Source organism: Musca vetustissima, unplaced genomic scaffold (genome assembly GCF_032173495.1).
Source record: "Musca vetustissima isolate MV318-11 ecotype Yass unplaced genomic scaffold, APGP_CSIRO_Mvet_v1 utg31919, whole genome shotgun sequence".
NCBI classification, from domain to species: domain Eukaryota; kingdom Metazoa; phylum Arthropoda; class Insecta; order Diptera; family Muscidae; genus Musca; species Musca vetustissima.
This window is the reverse complement of record NW_026877977.1, coordinates 29,340-52,494: the sequence shown is the minus strand read 5'-3', so window position 1 is coordinate 52,494 and position 23,155 is coordinate 29,340. Positions and strand designations below refer to the sequence as shown.

Genomic DNA, 23,155 nt, shown 5'->3' with positions numbered 1-23,155 from the left:
TATTGAAATTGTTTAAAAAACACGTTAAGAAGCAGATAATTTTTAAGAAAACCAAATTTGTCATCTAGATGAGAGAAAGAGAGATATAAAGAAAAAGAGAGAGAGAAAAAGTTACAAATAGAGAATCTCAAAGCCTCCCCCCAATAAGAAAAAAAATATTGAAAATTAAATTGAAACTCCCAAACCTTCCAAAAAGACTGATTTTTTTGCAATACTCAAGTGGACTGATTTTTTACGAAGAAAAAAATATTGAAAATAAATTTAAAAAAATATTTAAAAAAAAATTTAAAATTAAAAAAAAAAAAAAATAAAATTCAAATTTTGTGGACTGATTAAAAAAAAATTTTTCAATAAAAAATAAAATTAAAAAATATTTGAAATTTTGAAAAAAAAAAATTTGAAATAAAAAAAATTAAAAATATAATTGAAAAAATATTATAAAAACTCTGTGGACTAATTTATTATTAAAAAAAAAAACAAATATTAAAAAAAAAAATTTTTAAAAATTAAATTTAAATTTCAAAAATTATTTGAAAAAATTAAAAAAAAATATATTTTTGAAAAAAATAAATTAATAAAAACTCCGTGTCAAAAGGACTGATATTTTATTCAAGAACATAAAAAAAAATTGGAAAAAATTTGAAATTTTTTTGAAAAAAATTCAAATAAAATTAAAAAATATAAAATTTCATTTTTTTAAAAAATACAAAAAAATATTGAAAAAAATTCAAATAAAATTTAAAAAAAAAATTAAATTTCTTTTTTGAAAAAATTCAAAAAATTAAAACTTTCGAAAAAAAAGTTCGCCCCAAAAAATCCCCCCTTGTGTCAAAACATAAAATGTCCAATACGGCCACGGAAAACGGCCCGGTCACCACAACAAACAATTCTCAGCTCTGTATTAAAACGACTAACCCGAATAACGCCGCCGCCACGGCCGTCACCACCACCAAAGAACCATGGACCAATGAACAAAATTGGATTAAAGATGTCCTCTCAAAATCGGGAACTGAATTGGTTCAACTAACTTTAAATAAATCTTTGAAGATTACAAAGAAATCTTTGAAAGATGAAGAGGAAAAGAGGGGTAAGTGGGGGAGGGTGGACACGCAATTTTTTGGAGGGAGGGGAAAAATGGGAAATACAAATTTAGAATTTTTTTGGTAAAAAGCAAGCAATGAGGTTCGGGGGAAATATAAAAATTGTAAGCTTAAGAATTACAGCCAATTCGGTTGGAAATGTGTCCTAGCTCCCCAAAATATCGAAATTTGGAAGGTTCGGTTATATGGGGGCTACCCTGAAACATGGACCGATATTGATGATTTTTTGGTAGGATGAATTGCTACTCAATGAAAACCTGAAATGTCAAATTTCAGCCAATTCGGTTGATAAATGTGCCCAAGATCCCCAAAATACTGAAAATTTTGGGTACGGCTATATGGGAGCCATATCAAAACTTTAGCCGATATTGATGATTTTTGGTAGCATGATTTGCTAACCAATGATAACCCAAAATATTAAATTACAGCCAAATCGATTGATAAATGAACCCAAGCTCCCCAAAATATCGAAATTTGGGAGGTTCGGTTATATGGGGGCTACCCTGAAACATGAACCGATATTGATGATTTTTGGTAGGATGAATTGCTACCCAAAGAGAACCCAGTATACCAAATTATAGGCAATTCGGTTGAAAAATACGCTCAGGATCCCTAAAATACTGAAAATTCTGAGTACCGCTGAATGGGAGCTATATCAAAACTTTAACCGATATTGATAATTTTTGGTGAGAATATTTGCTACCCAATTAGAACCCAATATACCAAGTTACAGCCAATTCGATTTGAAAACGTATCGGAAATCCTAAAAATATTAAAATTTGGGAAGTTCGGTTATATGGGGACTATATCCAAAAATCTTCGGATACTTATAATTTTTGGTACGAAGATTTCCTATCCAATTATTACTCAAAATTTTAAATTACAGCAAATTTGTTTGAAAAATGTGCTCAAGATTTCAAAATATCGAAATTTGAGAGGTTCGGCTATATGGGGGCTACCCTAAAAAGCGAACCAATTTTTATAATTTTTGGTACCATGATTTGCTACACAATGAGCAACCAATATATAAAATTTCAAGCAAATCGGTTGGAAAATGTGCCCAAGATCCCCAAAATACTGAAAATTCTGGTTACCGCTGAATGGGAGCTATATCAAAACTTTAACCGATATTGATGGTTTTTGGTACGATGTTTTACTACCAAATGAGAACCCCATATACCAAATTATAAGCAATTCAGTTCAAGTGTGTGCCCAAGATCCCCAAAATACAGAAATTTTGGAGGTTAGGTATATGGAGGCTATCATAAAAAGTGGGCCAATTTTGATAATTTTTGGTAGGATGATTTTCTAACCAATGAAAGCCCAACATATAAAATTTCAAGCAATTTGGTTGGAAAATATACTCAAGCGCCTCAAAATAACGAAATTTGTGAGGTTCGGTTATATAGGGGCTTGGCTAAAAAGTGAACCAATATAAATGATTTTTGGTGGGAAGGTTAGCTACCCAATGAAAACCCAAAATACCAAATTACAGCCAATTCGGTTGAAAAACGTGCCCAAGATCCCCAAAATACCGAAATTGGGAGGTACCCTTATATGGAGGCTACCCTTAAAAGTTAACAAATATTTATAATTTTTGGTAAGAATATTTGCTACCCAATGATAACTCAAACTATCAAATTAAAGTCAATTCGGTTGAAAACTGTGCTCAAGATCCCCAAAATACCGGATATGGGAGGTTATTTTTATATGGGAGTTATAACGAAACTTGGGTCAATTTGAATAATTTTTGGTGAGAATATGTTCTACCCAATGAGACTCCAAAATAACATATTGCAGCCAATTCGATTGGAAAACATGCTCAAAATTCTCAAAGTATCGAAACTTGGGGGTACCGCTATATGGGATGTATATCAAAACTTAAACCGATATTGACAATTTTTGGTAGTAAGGCTTGACACTCCATGAGAATCCAAAATAACAAATTATAGCTAATTTGGTTGAAAAACATACCCAAGCTCCCCAAAATATCGAACATTGTAGGTTACGCTTGTATGGGAGCCACCCTAAAAAGTGAACCAATATTTTTAATTTTTTGTAGAAATATTTACAACCCTATGAGAACCCAAAATACCAAATTACAGCCAAATCGGTTGAAAAATGTATCCAAGCTCCCCAAAATACCGAATATTGCGAGTATCGTTATATGGGAGCTACCCTCAAAATTCAACCAATATTTATAATTTTTGGCAGGAATATTAACTACCCATTGATAACCCAAAATATCAAATTACAGCCAATTTGGTTGGAAAATGTATCCAAGCTCCCCAAAATATAGAAATTCGGAAGCAAGTCTTATACGGGGGCTACCCTAAGTAGTGGATCAATAATGATAAATTTTGGTAAGGAGATTTACTACCTAATGAGGAACCAAAATATCAAATTACAGGCAATTTGCTTGGAAAATGCGCTCAAGCTCCCCAACATACTGAAATTCGGAACATACTCTTATATGGGGGCTACCCTAAGTAGTGGATCAATAATGATAATTTTTGGTAAGGAGATTTACTACCCAATGAGGAACCAAAATACCAAATTACATCTCATTCGCTTGAAAAATGTACCCAAGCTCCCCCAAATACTGAAATTCTGCAGATTATTTTATATGGGGGCTACCCTAAAAAGTCGACCAATAATGATAATTTTTGGTAGGAACATTTTGTACATATTGAGATTCCAAAATACTTAATTTCAGGCGATTTGGTTGAAAAACGTGTTAAAATATCGAAATTTTGGAGGTACCGCTATATGAGGGCCACCCTAAAAAGTAGACCAATTTTGATCATTTTTTGGTTGGAATATTTGCTACGCAATGAAAACCCAAAATACCAAATTTCAGCCAATTTGCTTAAACAAAAATTTCCAATTTCTACACCACCCTAAAGGACCCCTTATCTCCCTTTCGCCTTTAAGGCAACTTTAACCCACTTTTCCCTTCAGTTTCTACGGAAGGGGGTTGCAAAGGGGTTGTGGCACACCACCACAACACCTAACCCTAATATGCAAGTGGTATTTCCATAAAAAACCGCCACTATTGCATTACACCACTGCAATGTACATTCATTTGCAAGGAAAATGCAGCAAGCGCCTAAAAGTATGCTTTAAATTATGCCATTTAAGTACACCATTAAGAATGCGCCTTTATCACCAGGCCAAGCAAACTAACAATCAACCACAAATGTTACCAAAAGGAGGAAAAGACACCCCTTCTTCCTCCATCAAACAGATGTAAAAAACGATCTGCACTAACTAGGCAGGCAGGGGGGTGGAAAAAGTGTGCGTATATGGGTGCAGGACTACGGCAAAGTTTGGTAATCAAAAACAGTCGTTGGACTCCCTGCCAACCCAATAAAAATTGACATTTATGCATATTTTATGTGATTTTTTTTCTGGATGCAATGGATTTGGAATACACCGTTGTTGGTGTTGTTGTTATTCTGTTTTCCGGCCTCTACACCGGATATTGAAACAGACAACAACAACAACAGAGGGTGTTACAAAGGGAGAAGGGGGTTATTATTATTTACAAACTTTGTTGTTGTGTTTTTTGTTTGGTTTGTTTGATTTCGTTTTTCGTCGTCATTAGATTTTTTTTTGGGTGCGTAGAATAGCAACAACAACAACAAACTGCCGGCAAGCTTTGCTAAGGGAAATCAAATAAACCCAACCAAAAACAACAACAAAATCAGGAAGAGGGAAATCTAACAACCAAAAATAAGGGATGAGTTAAGGATTTTGTGGTGCGGCTTTTGGAGGATTCTTTTTTTTTGCTTTGCTTTTTCATTTTCGGGGTGGTTACTTGTTGTTGTTGTCGTCATCGTATTCGAAAAGTTTTGAAAATTCTAAGCATTTTCAAATTGAAGAGGATTTTTCCTTTGAGTGAGTGATGTTTTTTCATTGGGAGAAAAACATAATGAGATATAGGGGTGAGAGGAAATAAGGGAAGGAGAGAGGATAAAGGATATTTTGTTGAAGTGGAAAATACAAAATTCATTGGAAAAAATCCAATAAGAAAATAATGGGAAATTCTGAATATGAATCCTTTTTGCACAATTCAAAGTGAAAAATAAAACATTTAAAGAAAAATTATTCTTTTTAAGGAGTATTTCTTTTAGATCTATCCCATGAGAACCCAAAATATCAAATTTCAGCAATTCGGTTTAAAAATTTAACCAAAATCCTCAAAATATCAAAATCTAGGAGTTTCGGTTGTAAGGCGACTACCCCGAAAAGTGAAACAATTTTGATAATTTTTGGTAGGCAGATTTGCAACCCAATGAGAACCCCATATACCAAATTACAGATATTTCGGCTGAAAATCTGCCCAGGATCTTCAAAATATCGACAATTGGGAGGTTCGGTTATATGGGGACTACCCTGTGAATCAATTTTAATAATTTTTGGTGGGAAAATTTGATACCCGACAAGAATCAAAAATCTCAAATTATAGAGAATTCCGTTAAAAAACGTTGCAAAGCACCCTAAAATATCGAAATTTGAGAGGTTCGGTTATATGGAGGCTACTTCGAAAACTTAACCAATATTAATAATTTTTGGTGGGAAGATTTGATACCCAATGAGAACCCAAAATACAAAATTACAGTCAAATCGGTTGAAAAACTTGTTCAAGATCCTCAAAATATCGAACATTGAGGGAGCTACCCCGAAAAATGAGACAATATGGATAATTTTTGGTAGAGCGATTTTCTACTTAACGAGATCCCAAAATACCAAATTACAGCCAATTCGGTTGAAAAACGTACCCAAAATCCTCAAAATACCGAAAATTGAGGGTACAATTATATCGGGGCTACCCCGAAAAGTGAACCAATTTTAATAATTTTTGGTTGGAAGATTCAATACCAAATAAGAACATTATATTAAATTACAGCCAATTTGGTTGAAAAACATAGCCAAGCACCCCAAAGTATCGAAAATTGAGGGTACCTTTATATGGGAGCTACCCTAAAAAGTCGACCAATGTTTATAATTTTTGGTGTGAAGATTTCCAACCTTATGAGATCCCAAAATACCAAATTACAGATATTTCGGCTGAAAATCTGCCCAAAATCACCTAAATATCGAAATTTAGGAGTTTCAGTTATATGAGGGCTACCCCGAAAAGTGAATCAATTTTGATAATTTTTGGTGGGAAGATTTCCAACCTAATGAGAACCCAAAGTATCAAATTATAACTAATTCGGTTGAAAAGCGTAGCCAAGCACCCCAATATACCGAAAATTGAGGTTACCTTTAAATGGGGGCTACCACGAAAAGTGAACCAATATTGATAACTTTTGGTAGAAAGATTTCCAACCTAATGAGAACCCAAAATACCAAATTATAGAGAAATCGGTTGAAAAAGGTAACCATGCCTCCCAAAATATCGAAAATTTAGGGTACGTGTATGTGGGAGGTACCCTGAATCATGGGACAATGTGGACAATTTTTGGTATGGTGATTTTGTACCCAATGAGAATCCGACACACCACATTACAGCTAATTTGGTTGAAAAACGTAGTCAAGGTCCTCAAAATACTGAAAATTGAGGTTACCTTTATATGGGGGTTACACCGAAAAGTGAATAAATTTTAATAATATTTGGTGGGAAGATTTGATACCTGATGAGAATCCAAAATACCAAATTATAGCCAATTCGGTTGAAAAACGTAGCCAAGCTCCCCAATATATCGAATAATTTAGGATACCCTTATATGGAGGCTACTCCGAAAAGTTAACCAATTTTAATAATATTTGGTGAGAAGTTTTCCCACCTAATGAGAACCTAAAATACCAAATTATTGTTAATTCGGTTGAAAAATGTAGTCAAGCTCCCCAAAATACCTCAAATTAAGGGTACCCTTATATGGGAGCTACCCTAAAAAGTCGACCAACATTGATAATTTTTGGTAGGGAGATTTGCCACCCAATGAGACCCTAAAATACTAAATTACAGCCAATTCGGTTGAATAACGTACCAAAGCTCCCCAAAATACCGAATTTTAGGAGTTACACCTATATGGGAGCTACCCTGTACAGTGGGACGATATTGATAATTTTTGCAGGGAAGATTTGCAACCCAAAAATAACCCAAAATACCAAATTAAAGCCCATTTGGTTTAAAAAGGTGTTCAAACTCACCATAATATCGAAATTCGGTAGGTACGATTATATGGGGACTACCCTTAAATGTAAACCAATATTCATTATTTTTGGCAGGGTGATTTGCAACCGAAACATAATCCAAAATACCAAATTACAGTCAATTCTATTGAAAATTCTACCCAAACTACACAAGATTCCGAAATTCGGGAGGTACCCTTATATGGTGGCTATCCTAAGAAGTCGACCAATATTAAACATTTTTGTTTGGACTATTTACAACGGAATGAGAACAATATTGTTGAATAAAGCACCACAAATACCAGTATTTGGAAGGTTCCGCCATATGAGGGCTATAACAAAATCTGAACCGATATGTCCCATTTGCAATACCAAGCATCCTAGTAATAGTATCAATGTATGTGCAATATTTTAATGCTCTATATTAAATTTTGTGAGCCCTATTGTAATTTCAACATACTGGCGGGCATAGTTCTGATTTAACCCCGCAGATTCTTGGGAGAATTTAATAACTTTAAATGCAAATACATCAAGATGTTTAAATGTCTTTACAGAAGCGTGAATATTTTTAGTCGTCTAACTGAAGCTTAGATTTTTTCAAGAATGATTTTTATGGACTAGAGGTTTTACAGACATTATCATATATTTATACCCTTCACCACACTGTGGTACAGGGTATTATGTCTTTGTGCATATGTTTGTAACAGGCAATAATAAGAAAAGAAAAACCCATGGTTCCTTTTGAGAATATGCATAGAATCACTTTCTGAATCGATTTATGCATGTCTGTCCGTCCGTCTGTCCATGTTAAATTGTAAACAAAGTACAGGTCGCATTTATGATCCGATTTGGATGAAATTTGGCACAGCTCATTTGTTTGGCCCAAGGACGAACCCTATTGAAATTGGGAAAAATCGGTTCAGATTTATATATAGCTCCCATATATATTTTTGCCCGATTTTCGGACTTTAGACCCTGAAAATCTTTCGATTTGCACGAAATTTGGCATAGCGTACTGAATTGAGCCACGAAAGATGTGTGCCAAGTTTCGTGAAAATCGGTTCAGATTTAGATATAGCTCCCATATATAGTTTCGGCCGATTTTTGGTAAATGGCGTACCAAAGTCCCTATATATCTTTCGATTTGCACGAAATTTGGCATAGCGCACTGAATTAAGTCTAGAATGATGTGTGCAAAGTTTCGTGAAAATCGGTTCAGATTTAGATATAGCTCCCGTATATATCTTCCTTCGATTTAAGGTAAATGGTGTACCAAAGTCCTTATATATCTTTCGATTTGCATGAAATTTGGCATAACGTACTGAATTGAGGCTAGAATGATGTCTGCCCAGTTTTCTGATTTAGATATAGCTCCCATATATAGCTTCGCCCGATTTTAGTTAAATAGTGCATCAAAGTCCCTATATATCTTTCGATTTGCAGGAAATTTGGCATAACGAACTGAATTGAGCCTAGAATGATGTCTGCCCAGTTTCGAGAAAATCGGCCCAGATTCAGATATAGTTTCGTCCGATTTCATGTAAATGGTGCACCAAAGTCCCTACATATCCTTCGATATATTTGGATAGAGCTTCCATATATATTTTCGCCCGATTTTAAGTAAATTGGACATCAAACTCTTCATGCTAGTCAGGTTGACATCAAATTTTGCACAACGTACAAAATTGAGCATAGAATTACGTAGTTGCGTTTTCTAGAAGTACAGACATAGCCCAACAGATAACCTATTTATATTTGATTGAAGTCGATTTATATAACTTATGGATATATAGGTAGATTCACATTTAGATAAATATCACATATTTTATTTCATCCAATTTCATGTTAATAGTCCTGTTTAATATATCCATAGTGGTGAAGGGTATCATATAGTCGGCCCCGTCCGACTTTACTACTTTCCTTACTGGTTTTTCAAGGTCATACGGAAGCGTAAATTTTTTAGTGGAAATTTTTTTGTAGTCTTTCCGAAGTTTGGACTTTTTAACGAGTATTTTTTGGAGGTCGAACAGAATTTGGACCCTCTACAGAATATTTCAATCTTCAGGAACATTTTCAAGCGTAGTTTTTAGAAATTGTGCGTAGTTGGGTGGGTGAGTGAGTGAGGGTGGGTTTTCACCCATTCCTTCCCCACACTTCCTTATTTTGTATTTGTTGTTTTTGTTTTTGTTTGTTTGGCACCGGTGTAAATATTTTGATAAATTTTCATTTCCTCTTTTAGCAGGGGGGATGATTTTTCCTGTTGTTGGTGTTTGGGGGAGACACTGTGTGTATGTATTCTATATTTTGCCAAGACATCTCAATTCGAATTTTTTGGGTACCGGCCGGCATATTTTCTGTATCTGTTTGGAAGTTCTCCTTTGGATATGAAAATATTTACAAAATGGCGTTTTGCAAAAAAAAAAAATAAATAGAAAGCAGCAAAAAGAAAGGAAATAATTTGTTGCTGGTGAACCTATTCAGAAGTTCGGATTTAAAAAAACCTGGCAGAATATTTTATGATCTTATAGAAGCATGTTTTTTATAGAACAGTTTGAAGGTCTTTTAAGAACTAACAGAAGAGTGGATTTTTTTAAAGAATGTTGTTAAGTCTAAAAAAGGCGCGTCGCTTTAAAAAAAAATAGGCCTAACAGAAGCGTAGATTTCGTAATGAATGTTATTTAAGGTCCAATAGAACCGATGATTTTTTTTTCATATAAAAGAAGACAGAATCTTGCGAAACGACAGGTTCTTCGAAGAATTCATTAACTTTAAATGCAAATACGTCAAAACAGTCCTGATGATGTTTTAAGGTCCGACGAAGCCTTGATTAAAACAAAAACATATTTTCTAAGGTCTAACAGAAGCGCGGATCTTTTAAATAATTTTTTGGGTCTTACATAGGCTTGACCTTAAATTTCCTTTAAAAACTATTCGTGACGCTTTGAAAGAATGGAGGGTGATTTTAAGAATATTTATTTAAGATCTAACTGTAGACTGGACTTTATAACAGATTTTTTTGGACCTTTCCAATATAACTTCGCAGGTTTTGAGCAGAATTTATTAACTTTAAATGCAAATACGCCAAAAAGATGCTACGCCAGAAGGTCTAACAGAAGAGAGGCCTTTTTTTAAGAATATCTTTTTAGGAACTAACAGAAGCTTAGATTTGCGAACCTCAGCAATCCATACTTCTGATATAACCTCACAGATTTTTACCAGATTTTTTAACTTTAAATGTAAATACGTCAAAAAGATGCATGGATTTTTTAGAAGGTTTAACAGTAGAAAGAAATTTTTTAAGAATATTTTTTATGGTTTGACAGAATCGTTGATTTTTAGGAGAATATTTTTAAGGGCTTCTGATATAACCTCACAGATTATCACCAGATTTTTAACTTTAAATGTTTTACAGATATTTTTTAGGGGTCAAAGAAAATTGCGGAGTCTTAAAAGAATATTTTTTATGGTTTGACAGAATCGTTGATTTTTAGGAGAATATTTTTAAGGGCTTACTGAAGCGTCGATTTTTTCAAATAATATTTTTTTTGGAGCCCAACAGTATTTTCAGTTCTCATTGGGTGGTAAACTGCCTGTAATTTTGTACTTTGGGTTCTCATTTGATAGTTAATCTCCTTACCAAAAATAATAAACATTGCTCCACTTCAACCGAACTTCCGATTTTGGATATTTTTGTGCTCTTGGTCAAGTTTTTCAATCGAATTGTCTGTAATTTGGTACTTTGGGTTCTCATTAGGTAGTAAATCTCCCCACAAAAAATTATCAATATTCCTTTACCTTTTAGGGTAGCCACCATATAAAGATACCTTCCGAATTTCGATATTTTGGGTAGTTTGGCTACGTCCAATTGCTTTTAATTTGGTATTTTTGGTTCTCTTTGAGTGTTATATCACCTTACCTAAAATTAGCAACATTGGTTCACTATTTAGGGTAGTTCTCATATGTCATTACATTCCGAACTTCGATATTTTGCGGAGTTTGGGCACATTTTTCAGTCGAATTGTCTATAATTGACCATTTTGGGTTCTCATTGGGTGGTAAATCTCCCTACCAAAAATTAGCAACATTGGTTCACTATTTAGGCTAGCACTCATATAACGAAACCTTCCGAATTTCGATATTTTGGGGATCTTGAACAGGTTTTTCAACCGAATTGCCTCTAGTATGGTATTTTGGGTTCTTAACGGATAGTAACCAAAAATTATCAAAATTGATTCAATTTTAGGTAGCGCCCATATAAGGGTAGCTACCGAATTTCGATATTCTGGGGAGATTGATGGGGTTTTTTTTTGAAACCGAATTGCATGTAATATGGTATTTTGGGTTCTCATTGGGTGGTAAATCTCCGTACCAAAAATGATCGATATTGCTTTACTTTTCAGGGTAGTCCCCATATAAGGGAATCTTCCGAAAATCAATCGGTATCATGGCTACGTTTTTCAATCGAATTGCCTGTAATTTGGTGTTTTGGGTTCTTGTTGCGTGGTAAACCTCCCTAGCAAAAATTAAGAACATTGGTTCACTATTTAGGGTAGTCCTTATAGATCGTTACCTTCCGAACCTTGATTTTTTGGGGAGTTTGAGCACATTTTTCAGTAGAATTTGCCATTTTGGGTTCTTGTTGTGTGGTAAACCTCTCTACTAAAAATTAGCAACATTGGTTCACTATTTTGGGGTAGCTCTCATATAATGTTACATGCCGAACTTCGATGTTGTGGGGAGTTTGGGAACATTTTTCAACGGAATTCGCTGTAATTTGGTATTTTGATTTTTCATTTATTAATCTTCCGATGAATTTTGATAACTTTAAATGCAAAAACGTCAAAATATTTGTTTAAGGGTACATCCCGATTTTTTTTTTATTTTGCGGATTTTGATCATGTTTTACATCCGAATTGGTTGTAATTTGGTATTTTGGGTTCTCATTGGGCAGTAAATCTTCCTGTCAAAAATTATCGATATTACTTAACTTTTTAGGGTAGTCCCCATATATCCGAACTCCTAAAATTTCGATATGTTTGGGGTTCTTGGGCTGGGTTTTCAACCGAATTGTCTGTAATTTGGAATTTTGGGTTCTCGTTGGATGGAAAATCTTCCTACTAAAAATTAGCAACATTGGTTCACTATTACGAGTAGTCCTCATATATCGATACATGCCGAACTTCGATATTTTGGGGAGTTTGGGCGCATTTTTCAACCGAATTCGCAGTAGTTTTGTATTTTGGTTTATCATATATTAATTTTCACAATTTTTCAATAACTTTAAATGCAAATATGTCAACATATTTTTTTTGGAAACCTCATTTCCGAACATTTTTTTTAAATTCAGTTTGTTTCCACTTTTTACTAATTTTCCCCGATTTTCTCTTCTCATTTCAGAATCACAAAATAACACAATGGTTTATTACCAGTCCACACCACTGATTATAAAATCGGAACAGCCTAGTCAGACGCAATTATGCGGACCATTGCGCAGCAACAACACAGATCATCTACAGCAGCATTCAATACAAATGCAACAATTATCACAACAACAACATCATCTACAACAACAACAAACCATTAATAGCTACAACATGCAGCAACAACAACAACAAATGTTGCATCAGAATGGCAATCCAAGTATTAACACACAACAACAACTTCTTCATCACCAACAGCAGCAACAACAACAACAATATTTAACAAATATCAAGTCGGAATTATTACCACCGGGTATTACCTTGTATCCCGCAACAAATAATCATCACCTGCAACAACAACAACCTGCTTCCCTTACAACTACTTCGTCAACATCATCACCTGCAATGAATCAAAATGTTAGCAGTTCTACGAATGGAGCTCAAGCCGTTCCTGTTACCTCAACCACACCGGGAGGTCGCAAATCAAATCCCAATAAACCCCAATTCAAATGCGAACAATGTGGCATGACCTTTGGCAGTAAATCCGCCCATACGTCGCACACAAAATCCCACATTAAAAATGGAGAGATGAGCAATCTGCTGAATGGTGGAGGTTCTACGGGATCAGCAGTACCCGCTGCTGGTGTCATGATGAATGGCTTTGAAATGAATGAAGCGGGTCTCCCGAAGACTCCACCCATTAAACCCAATGCCAATGCTGCCTCAAATGGTGGCGATCCATATCAGTGTAATGTCTGCCAGAAGACATTTGCTGTACCCGCAAGACTGGTAAGTAATCCTGAAGATCCTACACTTACTACAATTATCATTAATTTGAACCTCTCTTCCTCAACTACCCCTCGCAGATTCGTCATTATCGTACACATACTGGCGAAAGACCCTTCGAATGTGAATTCTGTCACAAACTGTTCAGCGTCAAGGAAAATCTTCAGGTCCATCGACGTATCCATACCAAAGAGCGGCCGTATAAATGTGATGTCTGCGGTCGGGCTTTCGAACATTCGGGAAAACTGCATCGTCACATGCGCATACACACCGGCGAGAGGCCTCACAAATGTTCGGTATGCGAAAAGACCTTCATACAGTCGGGGCAATTGGTTATACACATGCGTACCCATACCGGTGAGAAGCCTTACAAATGTCCCGTTGAAGGTTGCGGCAAGGGTTTCACCTGTTCCAAACAACTGAAGGTCCACTCACGTACCCACACCGGAGAGAAACCCTATCATTGCGATATTTGTTTCCGTGATTTTGGTTACAATCATGTTCTGAAACTGCACAAGGTTCAGCATTATGGGTCGAAGTGCTATAAATGCACCATTTGTGATGAGACCTTTAAGAGTAAGAAGGAAATGGAGGCCCACATTAAGGGTCATGCCAATGAAATGGTTGATGAGGATGAGGAGGGTGGAGCTGCCAACTCTAATCCAACAGAATCGGGTTCGATTTCGGCCAATAATTCACCCTCCTCAGCGGTTTCCACAACCTCGGGGGTTGAAACACTCTCCGGACCCAGTTCTCCACAATCTCCCAGCAGCAGCATAGGTACAAGTACCTCCTCGAAGCCAAGGAAGCCACGACAAGAAAAGGCGAGATCCATAAGCACCTCTGGACCTCTAAGCCCCGCATCTCCCGGCTCACCATCCTCCTCAATGTCTCCCTCATCTACCTACACTTCTGGGTCACGATTATCAGCCGGTTCACCAACATCCTCAGTGGCCTCACCCACCTTATCGCTCAGCATGGAAACCGATCATCACAGTCGTGATAGTGGTGTGGCCAGTGGTTCCATTCCCACATCACAATGTACCCGGCAATTGGCAGCGGCCACTCTTATGGACATGAGCCACCAAGGAGCGAATAATTTCAACCTGGCCGATGAAATGCCCACAGATTTAAGTGTGGGACAACAGCAGCATCATCAGCAAAACTCACCCTCACCTTCTCCGCATCACCTGGAACAGAATATGGGCTATCATTATTCCACGACACCATCACCACAGCCCCCACAACAGTATCATTATATGACAGCATCTCCAGATCATCATCATGCGCACCAGCAACAACAACATCATTCTTCAGGCCTCTACGAACAACACCAACAGCAGCAGCATCACCATCAACAACCCACCATTAATCCTGCCCTCTTAGAAGCTGCCACCTTGGTCAGCCGCAATGAAGATGATGTCCAGGCGGCCATACAAATAATGCAGCTCAGACGTTCCCAACAGAAAACGAATCACATGATCTATTCGGAACTTCAGACGACGCAGCATCATCAGCAGCAGCCGCAACACCACCAGCAACAACAGTTACACCAAGGACAGCCTCATCATTTGCCGCCCAGCATACATCAAAGTCTAATCGCACCGTTGATCGAACATTATAGTGATTCGAATCAGGATGCCGCCGATCTCATAGAACACTATAAGCGCAGCGAATTGACAAGGCAGGGTTTGGTGAAGGGCTATGCACCGGTGCCGAAATTTGAGTGAGTATTTTTATTATTTATATATTTACTTGAAGAGAAAAATGTTTCGTATGGTGGTTCGTAGGGGGAAAAATTGGATTTTCTATAGAACTTTTGGAAGGAACCAACATCACGAAGAGAAAATAACATTGAATGCAAATACGCCAAGTTTGATGGAAGTTCCCAATGAGAATTTTTAGAAACTGAAGATCTGAGTGGAAACGTGAAGATATATTTTTTTTTCAGGTGGAAGTTCTTAGGAAAAAAACGAGCTCCTAAAGGACTTAAAGTAGACACATTGACAGACTGAAAATCGTGCAGAAAAAATAACTTTAAATACAAATACGCCAAGAATAAGGGAAGCTTCCAGTGGAAATTTACGTTAAAATCGATTTAGGTACCCAGTGGGAAATATTGATTTTAAAGATCAGACTGTATAAAAAATCTGGTTACGCCTTGATTTCTAGAAGATAAATTGAAAGACACGAAATCACGCAGATAAAATAATTTATAACGTATTTGCATTTACGTCAATATTGTGTAAAGATCCCAGTGGGAATTTTTAGAATTTGATGATCAAGCTACAAGAGATGACTGTTTCGGTTGGAACATTGAAAAAATCAGTTACTGACAAAATCACATTGAAATGCAAATACGTCAAAACGGGCTACTGCGCCCAGCGGGACCTTTCGAAGTTAAAAATCATAAAGTTTTCTTTATATGATGATGATCCACCAAGCCATCGTCTCTGTTAAAGACCACTCGACTTCACATTTTTTAAATGCCGTAATTTTCTGAACAATGGAAAGACAGGTTGTCAAAGTTTCAGAGCATTTTCCTATCACCGCTTCAGAAAGCAACCCCATCTTCTCAGATCCTCGACTTTCTAATATACAAATTGTAGCCGGAACAAGTAGATTGCTGACAACGGTAAAGTCACTCTCGAACGCTGGAAGGAAGAACAAAAAGGCGGCTCTCACATTTAACACTATAAGTGTGGCAGATCCGAAGAAGTATGGGTTTTATTTTAACCGACAGAGAGTGCCACAGTCAAGAGTAGTGTGCTACATCGGACAAGATCTCTGTCAGCCGAGGAAGAACCACCATAATTTACGAAGGAATATGTTGCAGATGACCTCAGGGGCGCTGAGTTATCCAAAGTGTTGGACCTGAATTAAATTGCCATGGGAATGCTTAAGCATGATGGATTGAATATTGCGGCAATAGAGTACATAAACATTAAGGCCTAATGTACGGATAATCTGAAAGGCATTTTCCCTGACATCCCCATCCTCTAAAATTTTCGCTATATACCTGTCAACCATATGTGAAACTATCGAGGATATTGGCCAAAGACCAACCGCTGGCCGTGTAAGAAACTTTGGATAATCAACTAGGTGTTGGCAAGGTCTCTCTTTTTCGAGAAGCAGATGCCCTCAGGAGCGCTGAGTAATCCAAAGTGTTGAATCTGGACTGAATTTCCATGGGAATGCTTACGCATGATGAATGAACCCGGAATCGAGAACTTAAGATTAGCCCTTATGTTGTCCTAAGCCACCAGTAGCAAAGTTAATTGATAGTTGATCCTTCCATCGATGAGAATCACTCGACACTCGATTCCGTAATTTCCACACATATTTTATTGAAACCGTCAACCATGATGAACTGTTTGAGGACATAAAGAAGAACAATCTGCAGCCTTGTTTGCATAAACAACTGTATGTGTTGGGCGCCAGTCGTATGTGGAATTCAGAGACCCAAACTCGAAGACCAGTCGAGCTAAAGGGATAGTTCCCCAAAGTGGGTCGATTTTTTACGGAACTGTTTATACTCTACATTTCTGATATTTCACAACCACCGGACCGCATATAGATCGTAATGCATGCGGATGATTGCTCGATTATGGCGTCGGATCCTGAAGTCACTGAGTGATTTGCGAAGTGATACTCAGTGGAATAATATTAAGATCTGCCAGAACAGCGCCATGAGAATTACATCAGGTTGTCTGCTTATAACACCAGTGGATCATCTTCATGATCATATCGGTCAATCGATACAATTTCCTTGCATCGTTTTAATTTCGACTATAGAAACCCTTATTCGATGGTAAAATATTTTGATGTCGCAGTGTTACTTTAAATGCAAATATGTCAAAACGATATCAGGTTCTCAAGACGATCCATATAATAAATAAAGACCTCAGATTGTTTATGTACATTCTAGGATATCTCGTGATGGATATAATATTATACATAAGTCGATGCGAGTGTCTGACTTGGTGTCTTCCTTTTTGTTTCTTATTGATTACTCGGTAGTAAATTTACTTCTTACGTTTTGATTCTTAAATCCTAAAATGGGGTTAAAAATATCATCTTTATAACTTTAAATGCAAATACGTTACAGTGAGTTTACTGCTGTTTAGTTCAATTGAACGATTCACTGAAATGCACCTGTTAGCTAATTGCGTCGATATCAGCCATTGAATGTTTTGTTAAAGTTAAATTGGAGGCGAAGCAAAGAGTTTGCTCTCCCGTTCATTAAGAATATAAATTTATACACTTTCTTTGTCCTCTTCTTCCTCAGTCGATTATAATCATAATTTTTGATAATTGATATCCTAAAACCAAGAAATAATATATATTTTTTATAACTTTAAATGCAAATACGTCAAAATATGTTGAGAGTTGTTTAATTCAATTGAACGATTCTCTGAAATGAACGAACGATGATTATGAACGAGTTCAGTCTGGTATGTCAAGCATTGAATGTGCATTTAACATGTTGGTGGAAAGGAAGTTTTACCCTCTTTTCTCATTATTAGCTACATTTTCGTCTCTTTTAAAGCTTCCTTAGAAAATTCAGTTAAACCTCCTCCTATAAATTCAGTTTTATAACTTAATAAAAATTTATATTTTCTACATTACAATTTCATATTCAATTATTTTATTAATTTTCTTTCCTTACAGACCCTCTCTTCGTAACAATGAAATGCTCCTCCGTCAAGTTGAAGCCGCCATCGCTCCACTACATCCATCTGGCGAATCGCCAGAACGATCCTCATCACCCGAAAGTGATATGTTAATGGCGGAACGTGATCTACCGCTGAGAAAACGTAAACTCTATATGAATGATTGTGCCGGCGATGCTGGTGATTTAGAGGCGGCGGCCACAGCCAGTGCCAAGGAAATGGATCAAAAAGTAATGCGTCACAGTTCGGTAATACAATTTGCCAAGGCATCATAGGAAGAAATGCAGATGACAACAAGGAAAGTAAAAACGAAATGAAATTTGCTCTCCAAGGAAAAACCTGAAAACTGGGGAACAAAAGAAAACAAGAGAGTCTGATAAATATATTTTTTCCACACAAAAAAACTGTGCATATGAATTGTGACAATTACAAAAAAAAAAACAATAGAAGAGGAACGTCAGTTGAGCGTAAGAGGATATATAAAAATATTTTTATATACAATATATATAGAAAAAATAATATAAACTAGACAAACAAGACTGCTGCATAAATGATAAAAAAACCAATAACTTAAAATATTTTCATAAATTTTAAGCAAGAAAAAAATCCCAAAAAAAAAATAATTTTACCCCGAAGAGAAAAAAGGCAAGAAAATCCCATAACAAAAACATTTTTTTAAAGAAAAAAAAATTAAGAAGGTAGAAAAAATATATTATTTTTTTATATATGTAAAAGAATTAAGATTTAAAGAGATCAATGGAAAAACTTGAAAGCAAAGTGAAGAGGAAAATGAAAAGAAGTTAAAAAAATGTTTTTGATGTCATTATTATGGTTCAGTTAATAGATAAAACATAAAGCAAAGTAAATCCGCCACTTTTGATTTAAAACACCCCCATTCTGTCAAGATAGAAACGCCTTTTGACAGTACGGGTGATGTTCAGCTGATCTTCTTGTTGGAAAATGAAAGTAGATTTCAAAAAAGTAGAGTTTTTAAATGTTATTATGAAGGTCTATTTAAAAGATCGACCAGAAAGCAATCGAAATTTGCCACTTTTTATAAAAATCAGCTTCTTACTGTCAAAATAGAAAGGCCTTTTGACAGTACGGATGATGATCAGCTGATCTTCATGTTGGGAAATGAAACCAAAAATAGAGTTTTTAAATGTTATTAAGAATTCCATTCAACAGATCGATCAAAATATTTGAAATTGGCCACTTTTGATTAAGATCTGCCCTTTACTGTCACCATCGAACGGCCTTTTGACAGCGCGGCTGATCTTCATGTTGGAAAATCGAAATTGGCTTTTGATAAAATAAGCTAGTCAAAATAGAAAGGCCCTTTGACAGCTCGTCATTATAAAATTATAAAAAAATTTAATACAAATAATTAATATAATGAATGTTATTATGATGGTCCATTTAACAAATCGACCAGAAAGGAATCGATATTGGCCACCTTTGATTTATATCGGGCCTTTTGACAGCTCAGTGTGATGATAAGCTGATCTTCATGTTGGAAAATCGAAATTGGCTACTTTTGGTGAAAATCCGATTCTTACTGTCAATAAAGAAAGGCCTTTTGACAGCACGGTTGATGATCAGCTGATCTTTCTGTTCGACCTTATAAATAGGCCATGATCATTTTAAACAAATGTTGAATTTTTATTAAATAATAAATATAAATGAGCCATACATTATATTATTTTTCCAATAACCATTTTTATCTTGTAATTCTGCTCAATCATGCTTAATATGATTTGTAATTTATGTAAATATTCTTCATATTTATTATGATGCCCCATCTAGAAGTCTTGTGTGAACGCAGTGTTATTCTCTGTTTGGCTATTGACATTGTGAGAGTGTCATTTACCATGGAGGCGGGGATTTATAGATCGAATTGTGACTATTGGTGATTATCACTATTTACTTACTCTTTATCATTTGTGACACTGTGAGAGTGTCATTTGGTATGGAGAGTTAGGGTTTTATAGATCGAAATGTGATTATTAATGAATATCACTATGAATTGAATCTTTTAATGATTTTTCCTCAACATAACAAAATGAAAATATGAAATTGAGTTTTATGAAGCAAAAATAATAAAATATCAAGGTAGAATTATAATTATTTTCAATTTAAAATTTATAAATGAGAGGTAGGATTTTATAGATCGAATTGTGGCTATTGGTGAATATCGACAGGAATTAAATTTTTTAATGATTTTTTTCTTAGCAAAACGAAATGAAAATGTGGAATAGAGTTTTGTTAAGGAAAAATAATCAATATCAAGGTAGAATAACAATTATATTCTATATAAAATTTGTATATGACATAATGAACAATAATTTTTTGAAATTAATAGCCAAGATTTCTCTGCAATGGTAAATATCCTTGAAATCTATACCATTTATCCTCTTCACTTTGTCTTTTGACTTTATAAAGTAATATACTTTTTTAAGTTTGTAGTAATTTATTTTCAATTACTTTAATTTCTAACCCTTTAATTTTCTTCTGATTGCTTTAATGAAAACCCCTTTTTTGTAATTTATTATTATAATTTTTATTAATTTGTAATTTAAATTTACGTTACGTTCTAAACCACCACCACCACCTATGTTTTTTGGAAAAACTCTAAAGATATAATCAAAATCAATTTATGTTTAATAAAAAGTAATTCATTTTTGTTAAGTTGTAAACATTTAGTTGGTATTAAAAAACGATTAGTTATTATTTTTATTATTTCAAAAAAAATATATATAAATAATATCACTTTCATTGCTGTGTCATGTTATTGGTAACATTAACATTTAACTTAAAAAACAAATATTATTATTATTAAAAATTTTTTATTAATTAGTAATTTATTTTGCTATGCCAAAAGTATTATTTTTTTCTATTAAATAAATTTTTGTAGATTTGTTTTAAAATTCTTTATAAAAAAAATTATTTAGTTAAGTTTGAAAACTACAAAACAAAAATATTTAATTATAGCATGAAAATAATTTAATAATAAGTTGGTAGAATATTGTTTAAAAAAAATTAATTGTGTGACACTTGGAGAAAGGTTTTCGTTGGGATTTGAAAAAAAAAATCATTTAAATTTAAATTAAATTTTGAAAACACATAGGAATATGGTTTGTTATGTTGGCTTTGTTATATGTCAAATTACAAGGAAATATCAGAGTTGTATTTCAATTCTCTCAACGTTCCTTTAGACTTAACAAAGTCAGCTTAACACACAGCCTTTAATGGGTTTCTTCCTTAAAAGAACCAGGGTTCCTTAAGCTGACTTTGTTAAATGTCAAATTATAAGAAATAAATATCAGAGTTGTATTTCAATTCTCTTGCCGTTCCTTTAGAATTTAACAGAGCCAGTTTAAGACTCCAGCCCCTAAAATGCCTAAACACATAGAAAATGGGGTTTCTTAAGTTGACTTTGTTAAATGCCAAATTATAAATAATAATATCAGAGTTGTATTTCAATTCTCTCAACGTTCCTTTACACTTAACAAAGCCAGCTTAACACACGAAGGCTTTCATGGATTCCTCCCTAAAAGGAAACAGAGTTTCTTAAGTTGACTTTGTTAAATTCAAATTAAAAGGAAAAAATATCAGAGTTGTATTTGAATTCTCTCAACGTTCCTTTACACTTAACAAACCCAGCTTAACACACCAGCCTTGCATGTGTTACCTCCTTAAAAGGAAACAGGGTTCCTTAAGTTGACTATGATAAATTTCAAGTTAACCCTTTCAGTGTTTTTGTCGAATATATTCGACATTTAAAAATACTCTCTTTCTTTGCAATTTTTCGGTTATATTATGTACCGTTACTATTGATGGTTTATTTTTTGCTGAAAGACAGACGAAAGTGGCCGAGGGTTAAAATGGCAATTGCTATATTTTCTAAACTATGTCCCTTTGTATGATTTTAAATACAAACTTTTAGATTTTTATTCCGACAAAAATTTTATTTGACACTGAAAGGGTTAAAAGGAAAATATCAGTGTTGTATTTGAATTCTCTCAACGTTCCTTTACACTTAACAAAGCCAGCTTAACACACGAAGGCTTTCATAGATTCCTCCCTAAAAGGAAACAGAGTTTCTTAAGTTGATTTTGTTAAATGTCAAATTAAATGGAAAAAATATCAGAGTTGTATTTGAATTCTGCCAAAGTTTCTTAACACTTAACAAAGCCAGCTTAACACGCCAGCGACTTATGTGTCTCCCCCTTAAAAAGACCGAAACACATAGAACCTGGGTTTCTTAAGTTGGCTTTGTGAAATGTCAAATTATAAGAAACAAATTTCAGAGTTGTATTTGAATTCTTTGGTAATTCGAAGCCAGCATAACTCACCAGTCTTCTTATGTAGTTTCAGCCTCTATGAGCTGCTAATATGAAAATAAAATATATCATAAAATTTATAACTTTAAATGCAAATATGTCAAAATGACTTTCGATTTGTTTAATAGAATGATTCACTGAAATGAGCCGGTGAACTAGTCTTGGAAATTGCATTTAAAAGTCCCAGACTCTTAGAGGCTCAAAAAACATTTGAATATATGGGTTTTTGTGCTGGAGTTGATGAATTTAAAGCTATTAGGAAATATATGGGAGACATATGCTCTGTTCCAGATCCAGAAAAAAATCTACTATTTGTCGACTTTTTTAATAAAATTGAAAAATTGTCCTTTCCAGCCTCCTATGTAGTTCCAGCCTCTTTGAGCTGCTAAAATGAGTATACAATATTTTATTGATTTTTTTGATATAACGATTCACTGAAATGAGCCGGTGAACTAGTAAAGTTCATAAGAGCCTTGGAAATTGCATTTAAAAGTCCCAGACTCTTAGAGGATCAAAACACATTTGAATATGTGGAATGCTGGAATTGATGAATGTAAAGCTTTTAGGAAATATATGGGAGACATATGCTCTGTTCGAGAACCAGAAAGAATCTACTATTTATCGATTTTTTTAATAAAATTGAAAATTGGTCCTTTCCTTCCCTTTACATTTAACAAAGCCAACATAAC

At 34.8% G+C, this 23,155-nt stretch overlaps 1 protein-coding gene across 1 annotated transcript in view; it reads left to right on the top strand.

The window, feature by feature from the left end:
* Positions 1–18,403, top strand: part of LOC133322764 (Krueppel homolog 1) — a 56,309-nt gene extending 37,906 nt beyond the window's left edge. The window contains exons 2-6 of the mRNA XM_061531726.1: positions 12,642–13,088; positions 13,140–13,453; positions 13,531–14,957; positions 15,033–15,176; positions 18,122–18,403. Coding sequence (XP_061387710.1) covers positions 12,659–13,088; positions 13,140–13,453; positions 13,531–14,957; positions 15,033–15,176; positions 18,122–18,398 — 2,592 coding nt within the window. The 5' untranslated portion in view covers positions 12,642–12,658 and the 3' untranslated portion in view covers positions 18,399–18,403. The remainder of the gene's footprint in view (positions 1–12,641; positions 13,089–13,139; positions 13,454–13,530; positions 14,958–15,032; positions 15,177–18,121) is intronic.
* The last annotated feature ends 4,752 nt before the right edge of the window (positions 18,404–23,155 follow it).